This window comes from Cygnus olor, chromosome 1 (assembly GCF_009769625.2).
Source record: "Cygnus olor isolate bCygOlo1 chromosome 1, bCygOlo1.pri.v2, whole genome shotgun sequence".
NCBI classification, from domain to species: Eukaryota; Metazoa; Chordata; class Aves; order Anseriformes; family Anatidae; genus Cygnus; species Cygnus olor.
The window spans coordinates 67,377,694-67,403,398 of record NC_049169.1 but is presented as its reverse complement, the minus strand read 5'-3'; the positions used below and the strand labels follow the sequence as shown (position 1 = coordinate 67,403,398).

The 25,705-nt window shown below is 39.5% G+C and overlaps 1 protein-coding gene across 4 annotated transcripts in view; it reads right to left on the bottom strand.

Moving 5' to 3' along the window:
* Positions 1–25,705, bottom strand: part of PTPRO (protein tyrosine phosphatase receptor type O) — a 131,271-nt gene that overhangs the window by 67,315 nt on the left and 38,251 nt on the right. Inside the window, exon 1 of one of the 4 annotated variants that reach the window (XM_040563095.1) lies at positions 321–386. The exons of 2 other annotated variants lie outside the window; for them this stretch is intronic. In XM_040563095.1, the coding sequence (XP_040419029.1) occupies positions 321–353 (33 nt within the window). In that variant the 5' untranslated portion in view covers positions 354–386. Of the gene's footprint in view, positions 1–320; positions 387–25,705 lie in introns of those variants that run through there. One more of the 4 variants, XM_040563106.1, reaches the window with a different exon arrangement.

Genomic DNA, 25,705 nt, shown 5'->3' with positions numbered 1-25,705 from the left:
GCCAATGCCCTGGCTACTCTATACTTCACAACCAGAGGAACAAACCTTTGCCATCCTTTCCTGATGGAGAGTGGCATAGAGCAGAAGAATGGTAAGATGAAAAACGGTATCAGTGGCAAGAGGATTTCTAATAAGGCTATAAAATGTAACAGTAACTTAAATATATATATATATATATATTTAAAAAAGTGATTAAATCAAGACTCTTATCTTACAGAAACAGGATCATCTTGAATGCAATATATTCTAAAAGCCTGCTACTGAAGAATAATTTTTGGCACTTGCTAAACATTTACAAATATGCCCATTCCAGCAAGTACCAGCTGATCAGCAGCTCTCAGCACTATGTCCATGGCTTTGGGTAGCACTTTTCATTCCCTAAGCTGTATCATTTCATTTTCAATATTTCTTTTATAAGTAGTAGAGAGAAAGGAGCAATTTAAACTTTTCATCTATCATGAGCATGTTAAGCTGTTGCCAGCTGAAAACACTTTCCTTTTTATTAATTGCAAACCAGCTGTCAGCAAGTAGCACTTGTTCTCTACAGGAATTTCAAAACAGATTCACAGTAATTAATGAGAAGGAAAAGTTCAAGCTCACATTAGAGTTTCCTTTTTATTTATTAAGCCACACTGGTGGTTAGATTTTATTTTATTATTTTATCCCCAATGAAAACTGTAATATATGATATTTTAAATTGCCACCTCCATAGTATCTAATACTCCCTTGTATTTCACATGTTGAGAGCTCTGTTTGGAGGACAGGGTGGGCAACCATGCCTAGTTTGCAGATTATTCAGCCAGTCTAGTTGTTCATGTACTAGAGCTAGACAACTCATTCAGAGTTTATTGCTAGCAGCTTGACTACCTCCTATCTTCTTGTAGTTTTGTTTAGTGGGGATTCTTCCATAAAACTAATCATTTTTGGATTTATACTGCAGGAGCCAGGCTCCCTATTTGGAATTTACACATATGGTATTGCCAGCTCCTGTCATTAAAATTAAACTAAAATTAAATTTAATTAATTAAGAAAATCAGATTGAGTACTGCAAGGCAAAACTATAGGCTTCAGAAGAAAGGACCTAAGAAAACTCACTCACATGACCCAACATGAGAACAAGGTAACAAGCATATAGTAAATTCATCCTGAACAAGGTAACCCATCTAAATAGCTTTGAGCTTCAGAATACAGAGGCAACACGATTTCAGCTGTTGATTTGCAGTTTTCTTTAGTCTATTAAAAAAAAAAAAAAAAAAAAAAAAAAGACTTAAAGTTGATATAAGCCAAAATGAAAATGATATAAGTCAAAGTTACCAGTGGTTGAATACGTTGGTAGTCTGGGTAATTTCTCACAGATGGCAAAGCAATTGCTCCAAACAGCTTACAATATAAGACCACAACTATGCAAAAGCTTACATGTGTTTGCCTTAACATTGGCTGAATTCAACAGGCTTAGCCTTGAGTAGATCAAAATACCACATTCCAAGTGTTTGTATTTTGCCTTAAATCCTGATACAGCACTTAGGATCAGCACAGACTCAAATCTTTAACTGAGGATTATATTTAGATCCAGGCAAAAAAAAAATTAAAAAATAAGGGAGTCCTTTTATCCTTCTTCCTCCCCATTCTCTCCTCACTAAGAAAACGTCAAAGGACTACTATTTCAGCTCTCCTGATGTGGGGAGATGGGAGAGGGATGCACCCACAGACCTGCTATCAGAGGTGTGTGCACTACCATATCATAGAAAACATGATTTTCTCCAAGACCAACACAAGAAAAATAGAATGGACTCAGCAAGGTTACTACCGCGTATTAAGGTTTAAGTACACTCATATAACCATAGAACGGTTTGGGTTTGAAGTGACCTTAAAAAGCATCTAGTTGCAACCCCACTGCCATGGGTGGGGGGGACAGCTCCCACTAGACCATGTCACCCAAAGCCCTGTCCAACCTGGCCTTGAATACTTCCAGGGATGGGGCATACACAGATTCTCTGGACAACCTGTTCCAGTACCTCACCAGCCTCTGAGTAAGGAATTTCTTCATAATGTCTAATCTAAATCTACCCTATTTCAGTACAAAACCATTACCCCTTGTCCTATCACTACACACCCTGATAAAGAGTCCCTCCCCATCTTTCCTGTAGTCCCCTTTAGGTACTGAAAGGCTACTCTCTGGAACCTTCTCTTGTCCAGGTTGAACAACCTCAACTCCCTCATCCTGTCTTAATAGGAGAGGCGCTCCAGCCCTCTGACCAGCCTCGTGGCCTCCTCTGGACCCACTTTAGCAGGGCTGTATCTTTCTTATGTTGCAGGTTCCAGAGCTGAATGCAGTGTTCCAGGTGGTGTCTCACAAAGGTGGAATAGGGGGGAGAATCACCTCCCTCTAGCTACACTTCTTTTGATGTAGCCCAAGATACAATGACAATTTCTAGGCTGCAAGTGCACATTGCCAGTTCATATTCAGTTTTTCATCCAGCAATACCCACATATACCCAGTCTATATAATCCCACAGAAGTTGGTGGGTTTTGACCTTCCATAGACTTGCACTTGAATGCTTCACTAGTGGAGAGCGAAGAATGTTCTCTCTTAAATGAGTCTAGTCTTCCTTTGACTTTGCTGCTGGATTGTGTGGTACTAACTCAGTGTACCTACCTTGCTATGAAAAAAAAAAAAAAAAAAAAAAAAAAACAGACAAAAGAGACACGAAATTTTATATATTCCAACAAACAGTTCAAAGCAAGTTCCTTGTATTTGGTGGTATTATAAATCATTTGTGATCTAATCAAGTACAGCTGGAAATTAAGCATATAATTGCAGAGTTATAGACATTCCTTGGATATAATTAGATGCTTTCAGACTGCTCATATGGGGTGTGATTTTATTCTTTGGTTCTTCCATGGGTATTGTATTAACCACGTTGAAGACTGCACACTTTTATTTTTCCCCTCATAATGTTTTCTTGAATTCACAGCAAGTACCACTCAGCAGATGATCTGTTAACCTCACCCTAAATAGCTCTCGCACAATTAACATAATGTGCCTGTGCTAGCTAAATACATAAAAACTCACAGACACATGCTTTTGTTACTTATGACAAGACCTGACCAGGGAAAATAACTTTTTTTGAGTCCTTTACCACCTAAATATGTGGGGATTGTGAAATGATAGTCTCTCTCCTTTGTATGCCTGCTCCCACCTGTGTAATGCATACCTTCCTTGACTGGTACCTACTCTGTGATTACTCAGTAATTACATGGCCCTCTTTCCCACACCTGTATGTGCCCAGGATCTGAAGCTGATGCATGCATGGGACACATCATTTCTGGGAAGCATCTGTTGTATTTTATCCATTGGCTCCTGAAGTATTTTTTGTTCTTTCATTTCAGCTCTAAGGTTTGATTTAGAGAATGAAGCAGCAGATAAGGGATGAATAAGAAGGTTTGGCAATTAACATGTCATAGGACTGCACAACTTATCTCCTTTGGAATATGGATTTCACTTTGGCAATATTTTAAATGAACAGACCATTCCAGGCATCTTCTTCTTCATGTTATATGAGGTGTGCTTGTGATTTTGGAAAGAAAGCTAGGAACAAACCTGGGTATTTTTTCCAAACACCACTGGAAGTGACAAACATGCCCCACTTAACTAGATCATAAATCCAGTGTGTCTTAGGACTGACAGCATCAGTATGGTAAATACACATTTCATTACTTCTGGTCAGCTACCTCCAGGATTTAATTTGCTGGTGTCACAGCTTGAGCGGCTGCTTCATGCCTGTGGGGAAATTTGGCAGGGCTTGTGCATTCAGAACCAAATGATTAGCTCCAACTTCCTTCCTAGTTTATTATTACAAGCTCGTGCCATGCTAAAGCACTTAGGAAAAAAAAAAAAAAAAAAAGCAGGGGGAAGCCACAATGCGATGCCTGTTCACAGTCATTTTCAGAGTGGGGATGAGTCATGCTAGTGGAATTTCCAGCCAATAACCAGGTCACAATTAAAATAAAAAGGAGGGGGAGGCAAGAAGATATATGACATGTCAAATCAACAATATTGAAAGAGTAATAGGAAAATAAATTGTGTGCAGCAGACCTCAGAGTTCTCTTTCTAGAAGTCTATATCTTCAGTTTATTCCCCCATAACAGTCTGAGCTTTACACATGAGGAAGCGATCAAAGTTGCAAAACAGTTATTAATTTTATGTATTTTAGCTTTTGAATGTCTCACTCCGAAACACATTGGGCCTGGACCTGATTATTAAAAGTGCAAATAGTTAAATGTCCTGCTGACTTCAGGAGGTACGGATGCTCATCAGCTCCAAAAATAAGTGAGCTTAAGATACTGGGAACTGCATCATGTTCTCTAACACTAGAAAAGTGGAAGTAGGGCTGTGAACAAATATGACTTCTGTCAATTCTTACAGCCTTTTGTGAGTACCACGGAGTTTTCAAAGCAGGTATATGAAGTCCCAAAGCAGGAGTACATTTTGAAGCTATGGGGGCCTACTTCTCTGGCCTAAGGTACCATTATGATCATCTACTTTATAATGCTGGTCAAAAATAACATCACTGCAAGTATTACAAGATAGTACTTGCACTATTATCCAGACCACCTGGCTGAAATACTATTTTTTGTGAGTGATTCTACTATACTCATATATATTTTGTTCCTGTGGCCAATAATGCTAATTTTATTCTAAGTCACGTGATGACTTGTTCTAGCCAAGATTCCTCTTATTTAATTTTAGGTACTTAAGTGAAATGACTGAGAGCCAAGATGACCTTTTCAGACAGAGTACTTCTGGATTCATCTGAGATCTGAATTACTTTTGAAAGTGCACTGACCAGCCAAAGGGTCTGTGCTCCTGGCTCAGCAAGATTCCTCCAGTCCTCTGTTGATGGGCACAGTTAGTCCCAGCCTCGTAACAAAAAGAGGGCTGGAATCCAGACTTCCATATCCTGGCCCTTGTTACACGCTTACAGCTGTACCTCCACGGAAGGCACATAAATTTCATAAAATAAATAGCATTGCAAATCACATATAAAAGTCACGTCACAGTATTTCTGCACCAACTTCATAATGTATGTTGCATTAATGTCATTATCCTCTGATGGTGACAAATGATATGGAACAGCAATTACAATAAAAATGGTAAACATTCATTTTATTCAGAAATCAGAAACTCATATCCAATAAATCTGCTACACACGTTGGAAATTTATTGTTTTACTTGAGTTACTGTACAGAGAAAAGAATCAAAATCTGGCTTATTTAAACCATTCCAGTCATTTTCTCTATTTTGTAAAATTTATCCCACCCTGTCTCTGCAGGCTGGAGACTCCACAGGTCTCCACAGGAGGATCCCAGGCACCTTCTGATCTTTTATGGCTAGGAGAAAGGAGTCCCTGAAACACCTTGCTGTTGCAATAACAGAGTCATATATAACTGCAATAACAGTTTCAAGCAATTTGGATGCATTTCCAAGTAAAAATTAATACTTAAATCTTTAGCCAATCTTTCAGATTCCCACTTTGCCTCAGTCATTACTGCAATATCTTCCTGGCTCAGCTCAATAACACATCTTTCTCAGTTTCACAGCGCTCTTCCTATACTCTTCACAGTGTAAAGCAGGAAAACAGTTCTATTTTATGCTAAGTATCACAACATCAAACCTTAGACTATGTTCCATACCCAGTCTCTTTACTCCTGTCTCAAAGGTCCTCAATAAAACGTTTCATGTGACTGAAACCGATTCAGTTTCACAGAAAGATGCAAGCAGTCTCAGAAAAAGCTGTTCCTATAGCCATTACCCAAGAAAGATCCTCTCTGAGCACAGATAAGGACTGAGTGGAAATTGCACGATATTGAGGCTTCTTTGGAACTGTTAGCTACCATTATTAGCTCCTATAAAGTTAATAAAAAAGTAAAGTCATTCTTATAGCATATGGGGAAGGAATTACGTCCTAAGGTTTTCTCATGATACAGTGAATTCTGGAGCAGGCACAGATTTCACAAGTATTGACAACAAGAGGAAAGGATTGTTTGAAATGGACTTCAAAAATATGAACAAAAATGTTCAGATAAGACTTTGTAAAAGAAGGGATATTTATTCCTACAGATTTTGCACAACACTTCTACAGGTTGTACAGGGAAGTTCCCTTGATAAACACTCTTTAGATTAAATAGTTCATGAAAGAAATGGAAAATCTTATCTTCAAGATTTTCCATGCAGAAAGGAAGTGAAAAGATAGCAAAAGGAGCAGTTCTCAATAATTTATATTTTATTTAGATTAACAAACCATTTTTGGCATTCTGCTCTATGAATAGTGTCCTCAGCACTGTTGCTATTCTCAGTCTTAAAAAGCCAGCAATAACAATCTGCTAGTCATATTTTATAAATGAGCTCTAACATTTCTTTGTTCTGAAAGACAGTTTTAAAGGAACAGTTCATGGGTTTTTTTTCCCCTTTTTTGGGGAATATGAACTTGGGAATATGAGGGCTTTTTTTTTTTTTTTTTTTTTTTAATCCAGCAAATGTCAATATGCTATGTACACTCTACCATATTTTGCTACTATTCTAAGGTTAATGATATACTTTAAAGCCATTGGAATTAAATCTTTCTTGACACTACCAGCTGCTATTACAATAACATTAAGTAAATGCCAGAATGCTAAATACATGAAAACAAATCTTTGCATTCAGTAATGATAATACATGTATGTATCATCTTGTTAATGCATCCAATATTCAAAAAATTATTTCTAAATATATGCTTCTATCCTATCTTTCCAGTGCAAACTGGAGAAGGTATAACCCAAGCATAGCAATCCAGAGGCCCTGATGTTAACATAGTTTAAAACTAGGTCAGAGCTTCATGGATGGCATTTCTCCCTACTGCCTGATCCTGCCTGCCTGTATACGCCCCAACTATGACAGGAATTCACACTTAGGCAGATACTATAGTTTGGTTTATCTCCACTCTAGATTTTAAGCTTCTCTCTAGTACTAAAATTATGTCAAAAAGGATAATTGTCCTGAAATAAAATATGAATTTGTTCCCCTTTCCCAACTACTAACACTGTCATCTATCCCCTCAGACTTTTACGGAGCATCCACATTTAAAGTTTAGTCATTCCTTGTGGATGTACCCAAACACACACGGATGCCAGATGAACCAGCTGCTTTAACTAAAATGAATCTTCCTTCTTGAGCCTTTATGTGAACAATAGAAAACAAAAATGGGCACAGGAAACATATTCGATTGCCTCAACAATTCCCTTAGCTCTGTCAGACTGGCCTTTGAAGTGATCTTCTCCAGTCGACATTTGTTCTCTTTGTGTAAACACCTAAAGCAAATTTGTACCTGCACAAGTGTAAAATGATCGGAGTTGTACTTAGGCCAGATGGGAAGATGAGGTCATTAGGTAGCTCTTGTTAAATTCTGAAATGGGTAAGTTAGGTAGAAAGGAAAAGAAAGATTACTTTATAGGAATGGGAGTTCACTGTGCAGTGTGCTCCACATATACATCATCCCAAGCATGCACATACTGCCCATCAGTGGAGATTCAGCATAGTGTCTACAAGTCAAAACACAGCCAATTATGCTTCAGTTCCCTCTCCAACAGAGAGGAAATAATACAGAATGGGTCAACTCAGGAAAATGATGACCAAGATGGCAGAGTGAGAAATTAATCTATATTGGATTTTGAAAAGCTTGGATTACAAAAACACATCTCTTTCCATGGAATCAAATCAAACAAGCTTTAGGGTATTTTTCATTTCAAAGTGCCCAATGGGAGATGGGAAGCCTCAAGGCTTCTCCTGGAATACTGGAGGAGACATTTTCTACATGATATAGGACAAATTCATCTATGTTATTTAGTCCTTCTACTCCTAAAACAGTGGATTCACCTGTGCAAATGACCAAAGTCTGTAATATAAGCTTCCAAACAGCTACTGATGCTGAAATATGAAATTAGAAAGTCGCACAGAAAATTCCTGATGCTCAAAAGAATGTGAAGACTGATGTTGGACCATGAGAAAGCTGTGACCATGACATGCTCCATGATGGAGCATGGAGCTGCTGTGCAGCTGAGAAAAACTGGACTGGTGTCAGCCGAACTTCATTTTATATGCTCTGGCAGAGTGTATGACAAAGGTGTAAAGACACAGTCTTATGGGTACTATAAAACTCAAAATGCCTTCATTTTAGATTGACGGGGTGTATATATATGCCCATTATGTGCACAAGTGAACTAGTTCTTAAAACACAATGCAATGCATTGCTATTTGCAATAACTACAAAGAGCACACAGCTGGGAGGACACTATAGTCTTCTTTTATCTGAGAATCTGGAGACCAAAGTGTTTTTCCAGTTCATTTGAAATCAAAAAGCAAATTAGCAGGAAATGGGGGAAGAGAGAAGATTTCTTGTTCCCCGTGGTGTTAATCTATAATACAAGAACAGACAAGGCTCTGATGAATAAACTTCTAGATACGCTCCTGGAATAGCCCCTATCACCTTCTTCCTTAACTCCAAGTCATTTTAATAGGAATAAGGGACTAAAGTTCTATTAAGTATTTTCAAATACTCCATCTCTTCAAATATATTCTGAGACTACTAGAGAGGTTTGGAAATTTGAAATGAGAAGGAATTGATAGAAAAAAATCATTTTCTGTTTCGAGTTTTCTGGTTCCTGACACTGCAATTTATTAAAATGTACACTAGTCAATCTGATTGACACTATAGGCTCTTACTAACCTTGAATAGCACTGACATAGGATCATAGAATCATAAAAGCATCTAGGTTGGAAAAGGCCCTCAAAATCATCAAACCCAACCATCAACCTGACCTACCAAGTTCCCCCATGTCCCTCAGTGGCACATCGACACATCTCTTAAATACCTCCAGCAGTAAGGACTCCACCACTTCCCTGGGCAGGCTGATCCATTGCTTGACCACACTCTCTGTGAAGAAATCCTTCCTAATCTACAATCTAAACCTCCCCTGGTACGACTTGAGATACAATTAAACATCTATAAAATTATTTACACTGCAGTATTTGCTGTGAAAAACTGCTCCAGATTTCAATTAAATATATTAAGCAAAGTCAGTTATTCAGCTGCAGTGATGCAGCTGAACTCTGCTCTTCATGACTGAAACTGTGAAGCATACATTCATTCTCTTCCCATGTTATCAAAAGAACATGAGGAATTCAGAAGCAGATGTAGGTAAGTCTTTTCTCCATCTAAGCTGCCGACTTTAGTTTGATCTGGAGCTCAGTTTAGACAAGCAGAATGAGTTGTCTGCTTTATTGCCACTCATTTTAATCTTACTTCCTGCCTCCCCAAGAAAAAAATCCCCAAACACCACCACCTTTTCATCAGAAGTCTCACAGGAGACCTGGCATAGTAAGGTTAAAAAAGAAAAAGAGAATCTAAATCCAGATCACCAGTCTTCTTATTCTGCGCTCTAAAATACTTACTACCTTTCTGCCCAAAGCCATAACCACAGAGTGCACTCCCTCCCTTGGAAGACTGCTTATTTAGGTTCAAGCACGGGTTTATTTTGTTTTCTGATCCAAATGGAACTTGGTATTAGGCGCTTTGACTACCCTGTTGTGCTGACGTGTTCTCTAAATGGGAAAGGCTGATTTGAGATCACCTGCTGAGATTTTTCATGTTATTTATTCATAGTTCCTACAGCTGAATGTTTTCTTTCTTGCTAAAGTATTTGATGTGCAGTTTTATTTTGCTTTTCCCAACCTGTGCTCAGAGACAAGCACCCAATGCCATTCCCCTGATTACTTGCAAGAAAGAGATGAACTCTATAATTCTCCATACAGAACAGGGTCAATTGCAAATCCACACAGAACATTTCAATTGTTACTAGTGCCTGATCTTGAATTCATTTCTAGGATGGCTTTAGGCTCAGCTCGGATATTTGTACTCATTTGATAAATTCCTACCCACAGAAGATTTCTCCATCACATTACCACTAGCAACACACTGCTTGGTGGTCATGAACACTACCAAAATCTCTAACGCTGCAAAAACTCATGACTTGTTACTGTCACCCTCCCCATCAGGGATAACTCCAGCAAGATTTATTTGGCTGTAGTGCATCAAGTGCTTAGTATTTAGTACAGCTGCCACAGGTGGACTAGAAGGAAGTAAAGGAGAGGAGCTAATACAAAGAGTTTTGGAAATGGAGTCAGGATTCTCAGCTGAAGGGTAAGGTACTTTCAGATGTGACACATGCTGCTCCACCTGCCCAGAGGAACAGACGGATCAGGGGAGAATGACAGGTGTTACCTACCAGAGGGATGGCAGTCCACCTTATTGAGTGTCATATGGCTTTCATGAAAGATGTAATTCTGCTACAATGTTCTCTTCTATCAGGGTAATTGCAAATGCATTTCTGGCAAAGGGCTTCAGCTCCCCCAAGGCTCCATTTTACGGCCAGTCTTCTTCAAAGTTTTTATAAACAATTTGGATGTAGGACTAGAAGGTGTTTTGAGCAAATTTGCTGATGACACTAAACTTGGAGGAGTTGTTGACTCTGTTGAGGATGGAAAGGCCTAGCAGAGAAATCTGGACAGATTGGAGAGCTGGGCAATCACCAACTGCATGAAGTTTAACAAGAGCAAGTGCCAGGTCCTGCACCTGAGACGGGGCAACCCTGGCTATACGTACAGACTTGGCGATGAGACGCTGGAGAGCAGTCCTGCGGAGAGGGATCTGGGGGTTGTGGTTGACAGCAAGCTGAATACGAGCCAGCAGTGTGCCCTGGCAGCCAGGAGGGCCAACCGTACCCTGGGGTGCATCAAGCACGGCATCGCGAGTCGGTTGAGGGAGGTGATTGTCCCGCTCTACTCTGCACTGTTGCGGCCTCACCTCGAGTACTGTGTGCAATTCTGGGCACCACAGTACAAAAAGGACATGAAACTGTTGGAGAGTGTCCAGAGGAGGGCGACGAAGATGGTGAAGGGCCTAGAGGGGAAGACATACGAGGAGCGGCTGAGGTCACTTGGCCTGTTCAGCCTGGAGAAGAGGAGGCTGAGGGGGGACCTCATCGCAGCCTACAGCTTCCTCACGAGGGGGAGCGGAGGGGCAGGCATTGATCTGTTCTCTTTAGTGACCAGTGATAGGACCTGCGGGAATGGAGTAAAGCTGAGGCAGGGGAGGTTCAGGTTGGATATCAGGAAGAGGTTCTTCACTGAGAGGGTGGTCGCACACTGGAACAGGCTCCCCAGGGACGTAGTCACAGCACCAAGCCTGTCGGAGTTTAAGAAGCGTTTGAACTGTGCACTTAGTCATGTGGTCTGAACTTTTGTGTAGACCTGTGTGGTGCCAAGAGTTGGACTAGATGATCCTTATGGGTCCCTTCCAACTCGGGATATTCTATGATTTTGTGATTCTATGATTCTAACTTGCAAAACAGAAATGTCTGCAACTGTGTTTATCAGATCAGGGAAAGAAAAATTCCTTCTACTTCTACTCTAATATACAGCCACCAAATTTGTCCTTCATTGGGATCCACTTGCGCACTACCAATAGAACTTGCTGAAATATTCCATGTACTTCTGTGTGTATACCTAAAGTTTCCTGTTACCTTCAAAGTGGGGATACTTAATGATGTCTTGATCAGAACTTTAAAGCTGAGACTTCTATACATGGTGTGGGATTCCTCTGGCTTAAATTTATAAATCTAAAAAAATGGGCACCCAGTTTAATCCCATCATAAGGCCCCCTCTGTACTCTGTAGGGAGAGATGGATCAGAAGAATTTAATTTAGCCACTTAAGATTAAACAAACTGCCTTCTGCCAATGCTTTTTGCTTTCTTTGCACCTTCCTTTTAAACACAGAGTCAGATGAGACCAGAATCAGCAGCTATCTGTGGTATGACGGCAGCTGCAACTTGTATTTGTATTGCAATTGTTATGTATTATGGCTGCTAAACTTCTTTGTTTAAATTGATTCTGCAAGGTTTTAATTTTGTTTTGCTATTCTTCTTTCTAGCAGTATAAAAGTACACGATGATCATGACTTAGCAAGGCACATAACTTTAAGCACACAAAAGGTCCTACTCAGCAAAAGACATAAGCATGTTCATCAATCCTTTGCCTAGGTGACAGAGGCCAGCCCCATGTGCAAGAATCAATCAGGAGATCAAGGTCCCTCTTCCTGAGCTGTCAAAGAGCAATAAACCCCTGCAACTTCCTTCCAGTTTGTTTTGTGTCTTCTATGAAGTGAGGTTACTAAAAAGTCATTCAAAGCATAATAAATGTATTGGCTCATTGGGTGAAGCTGAGATCCCTCTTCTGCCAGTTTGGTATTCTGGTATTCTCTTCATACAATTATTCTTTGCTGGCTTTTTTTTTTTTTTTTCCCTCTACTTGGCAGTCATTCAGTGATCAGGGATGCAGCAAACCTTTATAAATACATTCATCTGCCTGGTTCTTAGGCTGAAGTAGCTCAGCAGCAATAGTACGGAGAGCATACAGATTAAACTTCTAGCTGGTTTGGCAAATACAAGCCCTTTGAATGAAGAATTTACAGAAATAAACTTTAGTCATTAGGCTTTTTTTGTATATTTCTCTTTTAATACCTGACAGAGTATGACAATGGCTAGCCTGTAAGTCAGCTGAGAAAAGTGTGTGTGGAAATCTTCCATGGGAAGTCTGTTCCCTAAACTAGAATGGATTGTAAAACAAAAATAGGTGATCTTAGAACATTATTGCTTCATTTCAATTCAGGATTCTAATGCTTTATTGTCTCTTCTGGAAAGGATGATTTTATAAAGAGCATGACCCTAAATGAGGCACATGACCTCTTCCAGACATACACCCTGGTAAATATTTACTGAGCTTTATTTCATAGGCATTAACTCACTGTTGATATGAAAAGCTTTCAGGTCACTAGACAATGCAATATATAACATTATCATCGTGACATACAAAAATATGCACATTTTAAAAGTGATAATGATTTTCTTTCCTAGTTAGCTTCTAGGTATGAGTTCAACATGTACTGGTTTATGTCGCTGTTTGCTTCGTATATTTTATGAAGTATTTTTGTCGACAGTGAAAGGGAAGGACGGAGATGATGACGTGGAATTTATTGACATTTCTTTAATCCACAGCAAGTGGTGCTTTTATACATAAACGTTGGTCATTTTGTGTTGCACTAATCCAAGCAAAAAATATACTAGTCTAGTTGGCTGGGTGCCATTTGTCATTCTCAGTATGGTCAATTATCAGTAACAGCAATGCAAATATACAAATCTCTCTTAATTCCACAATTCCTGAACTCAAAATTCAAGCAATAAATATATTGCTTAGGCTCTTCCCAATGCTTTGACTGAACCAAAACATTTTTTCATGATCCGCCTTCGAGCACACCTGCCTGTACTTGAGAGTACCAAAACTGAGGTTGTTCTTTCACATGCGTGACCATGAAAAGTCACCACGATCTGCTTTGTAAATGTATGTAGGTGTCACTACGTACCTACAAGGTCTTTTGATCAGAGCTTGGCACCAAGACATTCTTTAAAAAAAGTGAAGTGTGCACATTTAAATCTCTCAATATCCATAGCATGGTCCTCTCTGCACATGTACATACACAACCTACCCACCAGAAAGATGCAAGAACATGCACGCTGGCAGTGTTCAGCCCCCATGGCAATGGGAGCGGCTTGGTAACCAAGCCAAATGAGTGGTTTCTGTTAGTTATTTATAGCATTTTAAAAATTTAAATACACTCTTATTTTCCACCAGGTCCTTACTGAGATCTTTCATTTTTTTCCTCCACTCCCACAGGAACACATCCATGAAGCAATGAGCTCCCTTTACTTTCAGACTACATGTTTGTTTCTCAGCTAAGATTTATTCCCGACATGACTTTAGCCAACTTACTCAGGTGCCAGGAGAGTCAACAGACAGAAGTTCGCTCCTGCCCAAGCTGTTTCCCATCATGAATTTAAAGTAGCAGAAAAGTCAGAAGGTTGAGGGTTTGTTGTTTTCTTTTTGTTTCATTTTGGTTTTTGCTTGGTTGGTTGTTTTTTTTTCTCTTGTTGTTGTTGTTATTTTTTTCTTTTTTTTAGGGTGTGGGATGGGGTGCTAGGAGTGGGTGGGTTGGCTTATTGCGTTGCAACACCAGGCACATACTTGTGATGATTTCTTCAGTTGTACTGAGAGCATATGGAAGAAGGCTATGACTTAGTGTTTTCATTGTGTTTTCTGTCATACCCCCAGACTTCAAAGGAGAAACTCATGACCCACCGTCACTCTGAACTCCCTACCTCCCTACATCTCCCAGCACCAAAAGTCATTTGCAAGCAGCATCTTCTCCACAGCTTAATGAAACACCAGCACTAACAGACTGGGTGCATGCTCTAAGTTTGCTTCAAGCACGAGGTAAAAATGATTGGCTTAAATAACCCCGAAGATTTGGACCATAAACACAATCAATTACTACAGCTCAGCATAGATGAATGTATTCATCTATGGTAACGGAATTGGCTGTGCTTTGCTTATCCCTGCTGTGGTGAATACATCTCCTAGTATGTGCGTTAAAGAGTGAACATTCATACTTCCAGTATTTGCATGTTTATGAATAAACTATAATCCATTTGAAAGTATTCTTACTCATTAGCCCTGTAAGCTCTTCATTTACTTCTCACACTTTGCGTACCAAAAATACAGCAAGAGGAAAACATCAATTTCTTCACAGAAGTGCAGAAAGTCTGCATAAATAGGAAAGATTAGACCCAAACACTAGAGACCATGCTCCAAAGAGCAGAGATGTCTTAGTATTGGTCTCAGTAAAAACAAAAGCTGGAAAAACGTTGGATTTTTTTCCCCTACTTTTCTGTATTTGAAAGGGGGAAAAAGACATGCATAAGTGATGTTAATGGAAGACCTATTTGTGTCCAATTCACTGGAGAAACAGTACAAGGACATATCATCCTTGTAAAATAATTTTCCCTGTATTTCTTCAGCCAGATCAAAGTCCCATTATGTACAAAGTAACATGTGCAGATGAATACAGATTTGGGAGATCTATTATTCTCTCAATCCACCCTGCCTTGGTGTAATTCTTCTTTACCCCTGTCATAAAGACAGACTTCTGAGTGCTTCATGCTATCAAAATGTGTGGCTTGTTCAACTAACCTAGAACAGACTTGAAAGTGCACAACAGTGACAAGGAGTCACTCACGATTAGGGCTCTTGCTGTGAAACAAAACTGACATGTCCTCCTGAAACATACAGCAATTAGCAAGTGTGAAATCAAAACTCACCCCACATCAATAGCTACCAAGGCACACAGAAGCAAAACCAAAATGAATCTACATCTTTATAGTCCTGGAGAGCTTTGTAGTTCAGAATGATCTTTATGAACAAATAACAATTTCATTCTCTAAGATGAGGCTTTGTGCCTCATACTGGTACACCTGAGCTCCTCAAAATTTTCATCTTCACCAAGATGGTGTTATCCCTGTTGCCAGTCCCCTAATCCAATTAGAAATCTGCGGAGGAACAGAGATTTTGAGATCCAAAATGAGATTAAAGGTTATCCCTGTTTCACACTATAACCAAAGCTTTCTCCTCTTGCATCTCAGAGAAATAAAACCAGGCCCAGTGTTGAGCCTGGTGCAGAACAGCGCACTGGAGACTGTTCAGCTCATAACTCACTGTTTATCTGTGTGTTTTAACTGCTAACAAAGCAATCCCTTCATCCATACAAAACTAAATAATGACAAAAGAAAAAATTGTCCTTCCTATAACAAGCAGGCCCTGTTTTGGAGTGAAATCTCCTGCTAAAATCATATTATAAATAGCTCCAAATAACAGAAAATCATGTCTGTGCCAGCAAAAAGCAGTCTGCTTCTACACATGGTAAGACAGAAGCTGGAGAGCAAAGACCATGCTGTTTTATTAAGCTGTCCTAGAAAAGCCAGTAGCTATCATTCAGTTGCAGGTCAGAAAAAATAGTTATCCAATCTGGCATGACTGTAGCTTGGAATCAAAGCTATGTGCAGTTCACATCCTCACCTGCCACAGCCCAGTTTGCTAATTTAAGTTGTGAAGATGGAAACAAAACCACCTTTATCATTCAAATTTGAATCCAGGCTGTTCCTCTTGTGTCCCAGCCTGTTGCATTAAAGGCCTTACTTATTTCACTCCAAGAAAGCTGTGATCTCAACACGTGGTCTCAGAAAAGTGCCATTCCTTGCCATGGCTAATGCCAACATTACTCTGTCTGGCCTCATCGCTTGGCAAAATATTAGCAGAGTTTTTTGCACCAGATGAAAAAGCACTCTCTTAGAGATTTTTAAAGACACAGGACTTAAAATTTTGCTTATGAAAATCCCACTGGCACCAACCTGTATCTTCACAGACCTAAAAATCTGTCCTGTATGATTTCAATACCACGGTCTTTTTCATTGTTCCTACAGAACAAGGTTAGCTCATTGCTATGTGCAGTTCATTGGTCTCTGCTAAGAGAATTGTGATATTGATCTAATGCTGGAAAACTTATGTATTATTTTATTGAAACTTCTGTTTTAAAAAGTCATTAAGAACGTTTGATATTCACATCTTATGTGGTGGATTTTTTTTTTCATTGTAAGGCTTTTTGTATTAGCTTTTCCAAGAAATTACAGCATGCTTTTGCAAAAGCAGCTCTGATCAAGGGTCTAGGGAGAAAGACCAAGAGCATAAATAGAACAATGATTCTAATTCAAACAAAACTCCTCAAAGGGCAGAAGTTACAATTGTGATAACTAATTGATTCTACATACAGAAAAAAAAAAAAAACGATAAGAAGGATTTTGTCCTGGTAAGACAGATTTTTTTTTTAAAAAAAGAGGGATTTAATTAAATACCTCTCAGATTTTTTTCTTTCCTTTTTCTTTTTTCTTTTTTTTTTTCTTAAGATTTTAACTGTCAGGCAGCATAACCAAAAGAAAAATGATACCATACAGGAAGTAATTATGTGCAGTAAGTGTGCTGTTTGACTTCTTTCCTGCAACAGTGATCTCCAGCAGAAGGAGGAAGCAAGGAAGTTGGGAGGGAGGAGGGAAAAAATAAGATTTAGTAATTTGAGAAGCTACAGACATTTCTTTCTCTGTGTCTCAATTAACAGAATGAGGGGCTGTTCCACTGTGGGGGCAGCACATGTTTCATAAGAGCAAGGAATATTTTAGTGGCTGTGTGTCATGTTAGAAAGTGGAGAAACATAAGGGGCTTGACACAGCATGATTTGCTCTGAATAATAAACCCCTAGAGCCAATGCGAGTCAGAACCGTTACTAGACATTGGGTGATCAAATTCAGGGGCTCCATCCACACAGCTCTGGGTATGGGCAGATGTTGAAGCTCTCATTATCTCGGCTGTGCTTTTCCCCAGGCTGGCTGGCTGCCACGTAAGGACAGATGCACAGCACAGCTCATTCATGCTCTTCCCCACTCCGCTGGCTCCAGTTCAAGATTATACCTATTCACTAGAAATTCACAGAAAACTTTATAAGTTTTCAAGGTAAATGTGTTGCACATATTCTTAGAGCCTTGTTCATAAATGTTTTATTAGCACTGCCTTTGGTTTATCCCAGATCCTGTTATCCTTAATAACTGAGTGTTGAATTGAACACAATATTTAAAATGTTTCCGGTGTGTTTTGATGATGTCAGCTTACTTATTGAATCCTTTCACTGATTATCCCACACAGACTAATTTTTTGTCCTTTCCCAACAATGACTTTTGAAAATGTTATGTGATTCTAGTCTTTTTGTATTGTTACATGCCTGCTGTTCTGCCACTAACAGGAGATGTTAAGTACCTACTTCTGCTTCTTTCCTTATTGCTCCCTGTACATGACATTGTGTTGGCATAAATATGCCAGAATATCTCATTTTTATAGAGGTTTGTAAGACATTTTGACAGCTTCTGCCAATTTGCTTTATGCATATATTTAGACATTATATACACAGGAAATACATTTTATATACAACTTGCATGTGGTTTGCTCCCACACTCCTCACCTTTAAAATAAATAAATAAATAAAAAGAATAAAATGCACAACAAAACAGTAGATTAGAAACACAAGTGTTCTGCATATCTGATTTGTCTGTGTATTGCATTCTGCAATCTCTCTCTTTTTGCTGTATCTTTTTTATTTATTTATTTATTTATTTTTATTGCTCCTGACTGCTGTGGATTGATGATGCTCCTTTGGAGACCAAGACGGGCACATAATCCAGTGTAGCCCAATGGGTTCCTAGTCTTACCTGGAGCTCCCCCTGCTCTGTCACTCCGCATGGCAGGCATCCAGCCAGGCACCCCACTTCAAGAGCGCTACTTTAAGGCACCCCACTGCAGGGATTCCCAAGAAAGCAACCCCCTTCAGTTCAGGATGATGCTATACATAGTCACCGCATCAGGCCAGGACCTACACCTGCAACTGAAGCAGCATAACTGGGAAAACATAGAGCCAGTGCTTCCCAACACCAGCTTGCATGTCCCTCCACTTACAGAGTAAGCCAGACAAAATGCTGGTGCAGGTCCAGAGCAAGAGAGGCCTCCAGGAGATGTGAGTTCCTCATTAGTCATGTGCATCATATAGATGGACCTTCTCAGCAAAGCCTGGCTCCCCCTCAAGTCTGGCAGCAGCAAGCTGAACACAATTAGGTGCTTGGGATAATGAATCTATTTTAATCACTGTTGCTTTGCTCCCCAAGAGGTTTTGTATCTCTGTTCTGTGCAGGATATCACCCTCAACATGCAAGATTCTGCCCTGAACTAACATGACAGCCCTACCGATAATGTTGTTTGACAAGCTTTCAATTAAGAAACTGTGTTCTAACGGCAGCAATGGCAGCACAGAAAATCCTGCTCAGCTTTCAATCCCTCTGTGCGCAGAAACTGTGCTTTTCGACAAGAGACCAAGAAAAGTCAGCCTGAAATAATCATATATCCTTCTATGCATGATCGCTGCAGTGACTAATCCCAATTTGTTCCCTTCACTCCCTGCTTCTGCCTCCCTCCCCTTCAGAAGGCAGTAAGCCCACCCTGTACTGAGAACAAATGAGCACGGAGGAGAAAAGGCAATTTGTACTCATGTCCTCTCCCCAGCCCCACGCTTCCGCCCACTTCAAATTCAGCAGCAAAATAATATGTTTTGGTTATCTATCTGAGCATAAATCCTCAGATATTATGTTAACAAAGTAGTGATGAAAGAATATTTCTTGGTTAATTATGTGGTTCTACTGTTGATATTGCAGCTGAATGGAGAAGACTAGGGAAAATCTGCATGGTTTATAGTACAAATGTAATGTGGGACGATCCCAACCTGTAAACTTCTTGGATCTTCAGTCAATTCTTCCAGAAATCTGGGAGAATTTCAGTTTTTTAACCTTCCTGCCACATTGAGGCAGAGTATCACAAACTGAAGTTCAGATTTAGACAATTTAAATTGAAGAGCAGATTAAAGCCCACATCTAGGTTGGAAAATGCTCTGTATTTCTGTGATATGATACCTTTCACTGGAGAATTTCAAAGCACTGTTCTAATACATGTTAATGAGACCTCACAAAAATGCTATAAATACAATATCATGTGTATATGACTCATGCAGCTTATTAATTTTACATCACCTACACTGGTTTGAACAAGAGTGGCAGAGCAGCATTCAGACAAATTCCTCTGTAGAGAACTTAGCCAAAATAGCAATCTCTACGTGTTCAGGAGTCAATCTGTCTCAAGGCTGACTCTGGCTTGAGAGATTCAGGCAGAGAGAGACATTCCTTGCTTACCACAACCCTCCCATTGCATGCTGCCTTGCAAAGCAGGAGCACCACAGTTCTTGTGAAAAATGTAGAGTGTTCATCTAACACAAAAACAGACTTTAAAACAATGTATAAGCAGCTTCCATACCAGGTCAGCAGTATATAAAAGAGAAGAAACTTTGCTGGGGCTGGATATGGATCCAATAGGTGAGGATTCTCTGTGGGAATTTACTTTAATTATGAAGCAAGAGAAAAACCAATATATAATCTCTTAAACTTACCTATACCCTTAACTAAAACGCATCTTTACTTAGCTTAATTAACTATTAATACTGAGCTCCTGAAAAGCCTTCAGTTATTTCAGAGAGTTCACTCTACTCCTGTGGCAATTACCCGTTTAAGAGGTTCTGCAGAGAGAGTAATAACGAAGACACACAAAGGATTTGTTTACATGGTACTTTACAGGAACTGTGAGCCAGACAGACGCTGTGTAATTGAGATAAATAAGATGCAGTGGGCATACACACTGATGAGAGGCCAAGTATATTAGCATGGGGTTAGCCCCAGTTTGTGTAGCTTTCTGCTATCTTAGAGAATGGGTAGGTGAGCTAATGCCTGTCTGTAAGCTAACATAACCCAAATAAACAGTTAAAGGTCCCATAGAAAATAAATAATAATAAAGCTGGAACCAGAGTAACTAGTTTCTTTAGCCTAGTCTCAGTGGAATCAAAGTTGGATCAAGCCACCCACTTCACAGCAGTTTCTCTCTTTCCTGCATACATGATGGTTGATGTGGTGGAACTCAGCCAACACAGGGAAGGCAATTTTTTCTGCAGTTCAGAGGTGAGAGCACTGAAACAGGGTGTAAGTGAAGGAGAGATACCCAGCAACTGCACTGCTGTCCCAAAGCAAAGAAAGGAGGTAAAAGAGGTGGTAAAGATGCTTCCTATTATCAACATGGGAGGAAAGAAGAGAGCAGCTTCTTAGGCTTCAGTTGAGCCCCAGGAGTTTCAGCTACTAACTAAATATCAGTAATAAAAGAATACAAAATTGTAAATAATATATATATATATATATTGATTGTGGTTCAGTGCCATAAATACTAATTAAAAGCTTTTAATCTACGAAGTTAGGGGATAACATGTATCCATGAAAATACTTTTCCCAATCCCACACTGAAACTCACACTTGCCTCCCATCTTTTTTAATGGCTCCTCTTTAAACCTGGATCTTAATAACTCAAAATTGCTCAATATGCGAGACCTAGAGCAGATTCTGTGGCTAGAATCTGTCTGAACTTTAAGCCGTTCTAATCATTATAAGTTTCGGTATGTTGTTTGGACTGCTAAGAATTCAAGTTTGCAAAGTTTGATTTAAATCAAAAAATATCTATTCTCTGCCATTGACAATTCAAAAAGTACACTGAAGCTTCAAGAAATTGAGCGATGCATTTGAGTCTTGCCTGCAGTAATTAAAAGACTGAATTAAAAACTTCACCATTAAAAATGTTTCTATCTTAGTCTTCTGTGCTGCAAATGCTCTGCATACATGCATTCTGTTTCTTTTTTCTTATAAAAACGTTCTGACACCCCCAAAAATTACAGTCAAAATGGTGGGAAAAACATCTGAAAATGCTTCTGCTCGCATGTTTCAACAGAAGAGCATTGCCCTCTCCTATTAGCCATTCACTCCCTAAGGATGGTTAATCAATGACAAGCTAAGAAAAAAAATGATGGCAAAGCTCGTACGATCACTGAGAGACAACCTGAGACTAACTGCTGTGCACTGGAATCAGTCAGTCATGGACTGTCTGGGAGATGGCCACTTTGTACAGACTGAAAGGGTTCCTGAAAGGATTTATCTCTATTTGTAGCAGGGTACAATTTGGAAAATGCAGTGTTCTCATGAAACGCCTGATGGAGTTAAAATTGGAATGGCCCCTATTCTCAAGAGTTAATAACTTTCTGGGGGAAAGAAATTACCTTAGGACCCTACGGTATTTCAGAGGAGGAAAGAGAGAGACACTTCTGGGTTAAGGAGGTAGGGAAAGGGGGTGGAGAACTCCTGTGTGGTGGGAACAATAGCCTACTCCTTTGACCTGCAAAAGGCTGGGTGAAGCTTTGCAGTGGTTTTCCAGATGAGTCTACTAGTGTTTCTGAACTTAAGGCTCCCATTTTGAAGACCAGAGGCTCCAAATTTGGTCTGTTCCATTAATGACATGTGCAAGTTTTGTTACTTATATGTATTTTAAATTAACTAGTGACCTGAACTATATCTATTATAGTCCAAATGCAGTTTGAATATCATTCATTATATAAATGAGGTTTGAACTGAACATAACTGTTTACTCAGAAGACATCCATTTAGTGAGTTGGTATTTCTTCATTACCCAAAATATACGATAATTGTCCATGTAATTCCTTCAGCAAGTTAATTGCACACAGTCCTGCTCCTCGATGGAAATTATCTCTCAGCCTCACATAATTATTATGCATCAGTCTCAGTTAATATTCATTCCTTTATGCTACTGCATGAATGGGACTGTATTGAAACTGAGCTCAAATCATAGTAAGGTCAGCACCTTATATTAAACAAAAAAAGTTTTATTACAAGACCAAAAGTAACACTCCTGGCCCAATGAATGAAGTGCTACCACAGCACATGACAGGACACTCAGCACACAACTGGGAGGAAAAACATGACCTGAGCAGTGTGTCCCAATGTTGCAGCTCCCTACGAAAAGGCACACATTTTCTCCAGGAGCTGGGCAGCACCAAGCCTTGCCTCCCATTTCTGGACCCCTCAAATCTCAAATAGGCCCTTTCCTCCACAGAAGGGGAAGAGAGGGATGCTGCAGAGCATGATGCCAACCACAGGTGAGCAGGAGCTCCATGGTGCCTGAGCAAGGCCTGCTGCAATGCTCTCAGCCTTGCTCCACTCCCCTCTCTCACACCAGCTGGCTTTTGATGCCTGCCTTAGGACAGCACTAGCTCCCAGTGTCTCCACAGCTTGCCAAGTGTTTATAGGTGACTTGTAGCATAGTCTTTCACCTGTATGCATGTCACTGTAACTGGTGCTCTGAGACATCATGGCAATCAAAATACAGTATTTGAGTGAGCCCTGTGGTTCCCTATTGTCCCACATACTAAAGTTGCAATCCTCCTCCCACAGTTCTGCAATGACCCACAGGCCATCAGTAATTATTAAGACATACAGTGAGGCCTCATAAGATCACAAAAAGACTGAATCCCTTTTTCCTTGCACCTGTTTATTCATTTTCCATCTCGTTCAAGCATTTGTACCAGCCACAAAGAGCAGGAAAAAGGTGTATGCAGATGCAACAGGATAAGATACAGCTCTATCATTTTGCACGCATATGATAATAACAGAGTAAAAGATGATGGTAGTAATTCATTCCTGCAAGGGGAGATTCCCTTTGCAGGAGGGTTGGGAGGATGCATTTCTGTAACTGGAAGTGTATTTGGTACTTTGCTTTAAAATTTCACTGGGAACAGACTTTCATTTCTAACACAGTTTGCTGCAAGTGTGTAGCTGTACTGTAAAGTTTTATTCTGCAAAGGGATTGAACTCTGACAGAAGCATCTCCTACCCCTGCTACATCTGAGGTGGAGGTACAGATCTTGAGGGAAATCCTTGAAGGGCAGAATCAACATCGCCCTCAGATCAGGTACAAGGTACTACGTCAGGTGTGTTGTTTACTGTCATCTCCAATTTATCCTGTGTGACACAGAACAAAACAAGATGTACCACAGAAGACACAAAAAAGCATAAAACTGAGTATATGCTATAACCTAGTAAATATGTCAAGATTTGTGTATGCACATTCCCCCAAAACCACAAAGAGCATGTAAATGACTAGTTCAAAATGAATGTGAATCCTCAAGTCTCCAAAAATTTGACAGAAAAAGGTCTTACCAGCTAAAAATGTAAGTTATGTGACTGAAAAAGTGTAAACTGACAATCTAGGTCAGGGTTTGCTATCCACTGGTGACTGCACTCAGCTTTTGTGAACCTTTGTTTGTCTGATGGTTACACTTCCTCATGCTACAGCTTCAAAAAACGCACTGTGACTGTAGATCCCATACCTCTTGGACAATTAAATAAGGGGCTTTGCCAGCCAAAGCTTTATAATGCTATATTTTAATAGATATATAGAGAGGAAAATAATCTGCAGAGGAATCTGTATTCAGAAGGGAACATAAATACCTGGAGTATAGACCTAACCCAGTCAAGCTTGTTATGACCATGAGGGCATCCATAAAAAATAGAGCATGAAGTAATTTGAACAAGGGTGTGCTATACAGATTAAAGTCACTAACTGTAATGAACCTGACTGCAGAGCTTACAGTACTTTGTACTGTGCGCAGGGAGTAAATAGGAAGATCAAAACAAAGTGACTGTTGAGGTTAGAGTAAATCACTGCTGTTAGGGACTGATGCATTCTTGTCTTACTCCTCAGAGGACCAAAAGGAGCACCCATTTTATTTCATTTTGTAAAAAACACATTTCTTTAACTGTTATGAAAAATAGATACCACCAGCATCCAGCAGATGTAGTCCAGTTTTTGTTTATTTATTTGATGAGAAAAGAAGGCAAACAACGTTGAAACTGTTTGATAGGAAAGCTCAGTACTTAGCACCAAAGTGAAGCAGTCAAAAGGTCAGTAATGCCCCAACTGGTCAGTTAGAGACCAGCATTAACCAACATCTCAAACCCCAGCTGCGTACTCGAAGGGAGCCCATAAATTACAATGGAAGGCTTCAGAGGTGAAAAGTTAATAAGGAGAAATCACAGTTCCAAAAACTGAACAACAGACTGCCAGTCCCCTCAGTACCTTCCTAGTCCTCCAGCAGGAAGAAAGAGGGAAGTGGGTTTCCATTTTACATGTTTTGCATTTTATATTAGTGAGGAACATTTCCTCTCATCCATCCCACTTCCCTATCAAGACATGGAGTTCACAGACAACAAAGTGAAATTTAAAGCATCAGTGCAGTATTAAAGAGTTTTATGCCTCAAAGGTAGGAAACCTGGAGCAAACTTCCTCTAAAAGATCATAAAACCCGCTGTTCAAACCTTGGTCCTTGTATCTTCATTACTATACACTGCTTCAATAGGTTAGGTTTATTTTGGTGGGAATGTCTGAGCTTGTATAAAAATCAGACAGAATTTTCTGTTGAATTTTGGTACACGTGGCTCTTTGTGTCTCAGAACAGGCCTCAGTGCCCCTGTAAGTGTCAAGGGTGACACTTAAAGTTGTCAGAGATATGTTAGTACCTCTACTATTTTTCTTCTACACATACTAAAGGCAGGACTTCGGTGTTTAAGCTGACCTCAGAAGGGCTTATGTTCTTTAGAAACTGCTGAGGGAAAAAACTATGAGAATCTGTTCACATTTTTAATATCCATAAAAGAAAGTCCTTTTAGATGCATAGCTCAAGATTATTCAGGAATGTGAAATGTAACAGTAAAAAATATATAATATTTTATGTCAAGATCAGAAAAAAAAAAAAAAAAAAGCCTAGAGCTAATCTCACTCCCAGTTCAGAAAATTCATGAATCTTATTTAAATGATGTCATATATATGTATGACAATCACTTAAAGATTCTATTTAAACACATTTCCGCACATCTAAGTAGGCTGAGGATCAAAATCCATTTTCAAATTTATGTCATTTTGGACTTAAGGTGGGGAATAATGAATCTTCAGCTAGCACCCTGAAATATTTATTCTACTATTAGAAATCCTTTTCCAAATTTCCTATTATATTTCTGGTAATTCCCTTCCTGTCCTGAATCAATATCAAGCACAGAAAACAACTCGTCCAAAAAATTCTATGTCCAGAAAAAGTTCATGTTTAAAATTGGGCAAGATTTATTTGCAGGAATAAAGAG